Below are 7,172 nucleotides of genomic sequence, written 5' to 3' on the forward strand. Positions count from 1 at the left end.
TTAAGGGGACATTTTCAACTTTGGTACTGCTACTGCTCCAGCACATGTGCAGCCAGAGAAACTGTTCTCCTTTTTAAAATCTTTCAGCCCTCTTACTTTTCAGGTTTGGTTTGGTTTGGCTTGGGAGCAACAATACCTTAACTTAGGCATCATCATTATTAACATATCTTACTGAGTCTACATTTACTAATGCTAATGCTAACATTGGCATAACATTATGTTAGTGATGTGAGACGTTATCTCTGCTCACATAAACATTTTTTCGATATACAACTCTTTTAAGTCATAAATGAGTTCTTGTTAAAGTTTTTAAAGCCATTTATGTTTGTATTTTACAAATAGTTTCCCACTCAGATGAGGATCCATTTGATGACTTACCATTCTGACTGTTTTTTTTTTGTTTTTTACCATTTTTTTCTCTTTAAAGTCATTTAAAAGCCAGGTAACATTATTCTCATGGGATTCATTGCACATATTATTTGATAGTGGCCTATATACATCACATGCAAAAACAAAAATGGGAGAATAAAGCATAATTTCCAAGCAAAGTAATATTATATTACTCTTGGGTCTGTTTTGGTGGCCATCTTGGATTTTCCCTTTGAAAATTACCTTAATGGACTGGAAAATTTGGGCACCCCTTCTGAAACGATGAGATACACCCTAAAGAATATCTATACTAGTTTTGGTGCTTCTATCCACCGCGTAACGATTTGGCCCTTTTTCATTGATAATTCCCCCTACTAGTATGGAGGGTCAGGTTATAATAGCAGGAGATTTCAATCAGGTAATGGATGGGAGCAGACCCGGTGGTAAATCTTCACCCAAAGATAGAGCTGCAATAAAGGTGCTGGCAGAGGATATGAACCTCGTAGATATGCCACAAGTCACATTCAAGAATCGATTTTTACCTGATATCAAATACATTAGTAGACTCAGTTGTGAACTGTGAGATAGGTGCCATTGCCCTCAGCGACCATGGCACAGTGGAGTTACATGTTGACTTGAACTCAGACAAAGTAAAAGGGATCGTTGGAGGCTCAATACCATGCTGCTGAAAGAAAAATCTTTTAGTGACGCATTATCAAAGGATCTTAAATTTTTCTTTGAAACCAATATTGGCTCCACAGAAAAAATATCCTCTGTTTGGGAAGGATCTAAGGCATTTATAAGGGGGAAAATCATCACCCACTCTTCAAAAGTGAAAATAGAAAGAAAGAAGAAAGATTAGACAAAGAGGTACGTAATTTGGAGCGTAAAGACTTGGAAAGATAGTATTCAGATCACTTACATCAGTATGCCTGACACAGAAGAAGGAGAGACATTTTTCGCAGGTCTTAACCTACCTACCATCTCTGGTGAACAAAAGGAACAGCTAGTTGCTCCTAAAACAGAGGAAGAAATAGAACTACTATTCTCTCCATGAAAACCGGGAAGTCACCAGGAATGGATGGCTTCCCGGTTGAATACTACAAGAAATATGGTGATATTTTGGCTCCCATTCTACTTAAGGTGTATATGGAAGCATTGGAAACAGAAACTCTGCCTGGTTCATTTAATGATGCATTTATCAATGTCATTCCTAAAAAGCACAGAGATTCATCAAACCCATAACATTTTCAGACCTGTAAGCCTTCTTGGTGTAGATTTTAAGATCTTGACAAAGACCCTGGCGTCATGTATAGAAAAACTACTACCAGACATCATAAATGGTGATCAAGTAGGATTCATTAAAAATAGCCCAGAGGAAACGAAAATTGGAGAAGAGATCTCAGTAGTGTCTCATTCATTTCTCCTAGACAACTATGAGATCCATGTGAGACCAAAGTGAGGCTGTGGCTGATTTCTCCTGTTTCTCAATTGTTTCTCCTGAGAAACAGGTGCAGAAAATTTCAACTTGGGCTCCCTGTAAGTTTCAAAGGAGACCTCATCAAGCTCTCAATGAAGTTTCAGAATGTCTCCCCAGTGCTGGAAAGGAGCAAGGTTTAAGCGGTAAAGTCTCAAATCTCACCTATTGCTCCTAAGGAATTTTAGGAGAAACAAATGAGAAATGTTTGAGACCAAAAAAGACTACAATGAGACTGAAATGAGAACTCTCATTGAGCTCCTTTACGGCTCCATAGCCATAAAGGAGCAAGCTTTGAGCAGTAAAATTTTCCTCTGGGAGGCCCTCAGTTGATAATAGGGCTGACAACGAAATATGCTAAATTCGAATATATATTCGAATATTAAAAAAAAACGGAGATTCAACTGTGGAAATTAATACTCGACTGTGGAAAAAAAACACATCACCGGCTGCTTTGCGAGTGGGCGCACTGCATGACGGGTCAGGGATAGGTCACAGGAGTCGCACTTGCAAGCGTCACTCACTGCTGAAGGTGAGACGTGACAAAAAAACAGGGACGCAGATGGCAGAGAGAAAAACGAAGTGGCAGAAAGTTCAGAGCCCAACTCGGCAGCAGAGACAGTGATTTGGACTCCAAACAACCTAAAAATCCCTGTTTGGAAATACTCCGGATTTTGGTCAGTAGATGGCAAAAATGCGGAGCCTTGAGATAAAGTAGTATGCAAGCTGTGTAAGCTACAGTTAACTTACCATTCCACCACTAGCAACATGAGGGCACATGTTGAAAATGTGCACCCAAACGAGCATGCCATGATGTCTGAAATGCCAACTAAACAGCCACGTCGCAACTATTTTTTACCGCCTGCCACAAGCTCTTTGTCTGCAGCACGACAAGAGGCCTGCACAAAGAAACTTGCTTTGTTCATATGCAAGGAAATGAGGCCGATCAGTATCGTTGATGGCACAGGCTTCAGAGAGTTTTGTCAAGAATTGGAACCAAGGTACCGTATCCCGAAAATACCTATACAAGTAGTTATGTCTCGTTGTATTAGTTTGTCCTTCTGTTATTGACATGATGCGCAAATATAGATATCTGAATGGTTCAAACCTATGTGTTTTTGTTTAGAGCGAATATTCGAAGTCATTTTGGAGCACAAGCTGTTTATGTATGCTGATGATATTTTAACAGTGATAACAGACCCTGTCGATTCTCTGCCAGTGTTATTAGAATGTATGAACGCATACTTCAAATTGTCAGGTTACAAGTTAAATTGGCACAAATTGGAGGCCATGCCTTTATCAAACACATGCCATTCTAGTTATGTTACTTCATTTAATTTCAAATGGATGCCTTCAGGTATGAAATAATTGGGTATCAAATTAAATCCAAATCTGGATGAAATAATGTTGTCAAATATGGAACCACTCCTTCGAAAAACAAAATTGAATTTGGACAAACGGGAAAAATTTAAACTTACTTTATGGTGAAAAATGAATGTGATTAAAACGGTGGTTGCCCCACAATTCAATTATGACTCCATGATGTTACCTGTTTGTATAACACCACAGGTTTTTAAGCAACTTGACAGAAATATAAAAGACTAGAGGAGACCAAGAATCAATATGAAGAAGATGTGGCCACCAAGGGACACAGGAGGAAATGGCTCTAGCCAATGTTAGACTTTATAATCTATCGTTTGAAATGTCCAGATTGACTAAGCATTGGGAGGGAACTGACCCGGAGCTGAGCTGGATCAAAATTTAGCGGGAACTGGTAAGCCTCTACAAACCTTTGGATGTTCTCTCACATGGTTCAACTACTAATGGACATGATTATTCTTCAAATCCACTATTGGCTTATTCTAAGGCGGTATGGAGAGAAGTACACAGGACGTGTGGTGTGTCACACTTAAGACAATCATATGCCTCTATATGGCACAACCCTGCCATACAGATTGGGAAAAAGACTGTTTACTGGAAGCAATGGCTTATGAAAGGAATATGTAATGTAAATGACCTATATTCTGATGGAGCGTTTATTTCCTTTTCTGAACTTAGGCAAAAATATGATTTGGAAAGTAAAGAAAATGTTTGGAAGTTCTTATAAATTAGGGATAGTATAACTAAGGGCCAATTTACTCAAGACAATAATCCCATGATGGAATTTCTGGAACTACCTGATAGCACGCAGGGCAGCTGTGTTTTACAAAATCTTTAATGGGTTACGGAACAATATTTGTAAAAATCTGAGATTTGTCTGGCAGAAAGACCTAGGATGTGAGCTGAACGATGAAATCTGGCTAAGAATATTAGCAAATACTTGGAAATATATAAAGGAGGCTAAGGGGAAATTTACTCAGTACAGATTAATACATAGGTTTTATTTTACCCCATCTAAACTCCACAGAATGGGCTTGTTGGCAAATAACTTATGCTGGAAATATCAGGAAAAGACAGGAACATTCTTACATGCTATTTGGGAATATAAATGTATTAACCAATTCTGGGAAAAAGTAATAGAATACATAGGGAAATGGGTGGGGTTAACAATACCTGTATCACCAAGATTATGCCTACTGGGGGACCAAACAGAATGCCCAGTATATCAAAGTATGGCCTTGCAGTGATAAAGTTAGGGTTGTTTACAGCTGCCTAAATAATTCTCAGGGTTTGGAAAAATACATCCTTTCCAGATCTTAAAAAATAGATGGAATTAATGTTGGAGGCTGTTAGCTTGAATCAATGATGATGTGAATAACTTCAAGAGGTCAGAGGACCGCTTTCTCGCTTGTAATAATGTTATGACACTGTGATGATCTCACTGACTGCATTGATGTCAATAATAATGTTGAATGTTTATCTTTGTTGTTTTAAATATGAGCATTTACCGTGGACCTAGATATAAAGAACACTGTTTGTTTATATGTTCAAACAAATAAATAAAAACTTTAATAACAAAAAGAATGCCATGACATACATTCTCTTTACAAGTGTACCTAAACTGTTGACTGTGACTGTAGGTGGTTTAAGCAGTTTGGCTGCTGTGAGACAGTTACTGCCTGATCATTAAGTCATGCAGCTAATGTTGACCATCCTATAAGCTGACTACTAATCTGCACCAAAACTTATTGGGGTTGATTCTATTCTATCCAAGTTTTGTCTTAATCCGATCATTTTTTCTATCCTGCTAACAAACCAAACAACTAATCAACAAACAAAATGAAAATTTTACTTCCTCGGTGGATGTAATAATTCTAATAAGTTCCTTGTGTGTAGTTCATACTCACTATTCTGGCCACTTTTCCACATTTACGGAGGGACTGCACAGCAAAGGAATGAGGCACGTTGTCCATGGGGATGGAGTTGACCTGAATGACGCGATCATTCTCACTGGACAATAAAAGAAGAAAAAAGAAAAATCCTTAGTCAACAGTAAAAGAAAATGTTTCACAGATCACACAGTGCTTCTTTGTATGCAATTCCACTACACTTGATTGCAGAAAAAAATTGTTTGTTCTAGATTGATTTATGGGTTGTAGATATAGATAATCTGCGAGTTAGTGAGATCATTAGCATTTTGACTGAAATAAGTATATAGGGTGACTAGCAGCAGTAATTGTAGTAGATGTGTGGCTGAGGATTTCTACAGGTATACAGCAGCAGTTCACTAAAGTATCTACCATGAGGATTTTGGTCACTTTTTGACAGACTTACAAGAGTAATCCATCTGCTGGTCCTCCCTGCAGCACATCTGACACGATGATTGACATCTCACCATTATCCACATTGGGGTTGTCACGCCCACCTGACACAGCAATGCCAAAACCCATCTTAGAGTCCTGCAGGAAAAGAAATCAATTAGAAAAAGACTTACATGAAAATAGATTTTTGGAACTATGACGATGTTTACTTTTCTATCCAGCTAGGATGATTGTGTGTTTCATGTTCATTTTAAAATACACTGATGCTGACAGTGAGGATCGGGACAGTTCCCGGCGGACCGGTCTGACTTTTGGGCCGTGAGGGCCGGCGTTCAATTATTATCTTTATTTATTTATTTATTTTGGGACGGTGTTCAGTCATGGCAGTGAGTGGGTATTACGTGGATGCTGTTCAGTGTTTCCCTTAGGATGGAGTTGTAGCAGTGGAGGTGAGTGTTCACCCATGTGCAAAAGCAAAGCGCAAAGTGCACCCTGCCAGGAGGTTTCTATGTATCTGCCAGCACCAGAGGGGCTCTTTAGGCTTAAGTACATAACAGTATATTTGTGCACAGTAATGAGCAGGGGCAATGTCTGTCTAGCTTACATATGAGGTGTCTCAAGCTTTAGGAAAATACACTTTTATTGAACACAATAAAAGTATAATCTTTAAAACAATTATTGACAATAATGTCACAAAAATATCAACACCAACCATATACAGTAAAATCACATGATAGCACAAATACTAGAACAATCCAAAAGGTCTGTGCCTCTGTCAAGTAATCTGTCAGTAATTTGAGATTGACAGCTTCGCGCGTCACAGTGGCCCTCGCGCATAGTGATGCTGCGTTCGAGACAGTAGGAATTTTCAGACCTCCTACTAAAAATAAGTACACTGGAACGCCACTCAGAGTCGGAGTCCTTACTTGTGAACTCGCCACAAATCCATCTACCCCGAATGATAATCCTGAATCCGTGATCAGTGTTGCTTGCTTCATGGTTGATATCTACCCAGTGCTTGTTAAAATCATTGTGCTGACGTTATCAAGTAAACTCAAAGTGTCTCGTTGCACCTTCTCCAACCGTCCCTGTGGTGTATGCTGAGAGACAGCCCAGCACGGCATGGAATAGCGGAGTTTAGCATGGCGCATCACCTGCCTCAGCAGTAACGGTATATCTGGATGAATGTAGCAAAGGAGACCGCTTGCAAAGTTTCTTTGACAGACAATGATAGTTGCCAAGCATAATATGACAACAGAACCATGGATACTGGCAGCCGAAATTGTTATATTAAAGTTCATTATTCTAACAGCTGTAAAATAGCGTAACAGGCTTAGTCTCTATAGGTGGCCCACTGTGGTTCGTGATTTATTTTCATAAATCGTTTCAAACAGGTGTGTGATTGACCTGGATATGAAGCGTCCATAGCGCAAAATAATATAACGTTAGTTTCTAAAGAGACAAGACTGAGCCCACTCTCGTTAAAAAAATAAAAATAAAATCAGCAGCAGCGGTCATATTTCAGCAGTGGCGGGACGCCGCTGCTAGGTGCATATAGGGGAAACACTGCCATCGACGCTGTTACTATTGGTCAGCCTAATGCTATGTGACTGATGTGTTTTTAA

The 7,172-nt window shown here is 39.1% G+C and overlaps 1 protein-coding gene across 9 annotated transcripts in view; it reads right to left on the reverse strand.

Annotated features, from left to right (window-relative positions):
* tjp2b (tight junction protein 2b (zona occludens 2)) overlaps nucleotides 1-7,172 on the reverse strand; it is a 266,330-nt gene that overhangs the window by 85,790 nt on the left and 173,368 nt on the right. For all 9 annotated transcript variants that reach the window (XM_030417306.1, XM_030417303.1, XM_030417300.1 and 6 more), the window contains 2 exons: nucleotides 5,561-5,685; nucleotides 5,134-5,236 (listed from right to left, as the gene is read on the reverse strand). In XM_030417306.1, coding sequence (XP_030273166.1) covers nucleotides 5,134-5,236; nucleotides 5,561-5,685 — 228 coding nt within the window. The remainder of the gene's footprint in view (nucleotides 1-5,133; nucleotides 5,237-5,560; nucleotides 5,686-7,172) is intronic.

This window comes from Sparus aurata, chromosome 5, assembly GCF_900880675.1.
Source record: "Sparus aurata chromosome 5, fSpaAur1.1, whole genome shotgun sequence".
Lineage (NCBI taxonomy): Eukaryota > Metazoa > Chordata > Actinopteri > Spariformes > Sparidae > Sparus > Sparus aurata.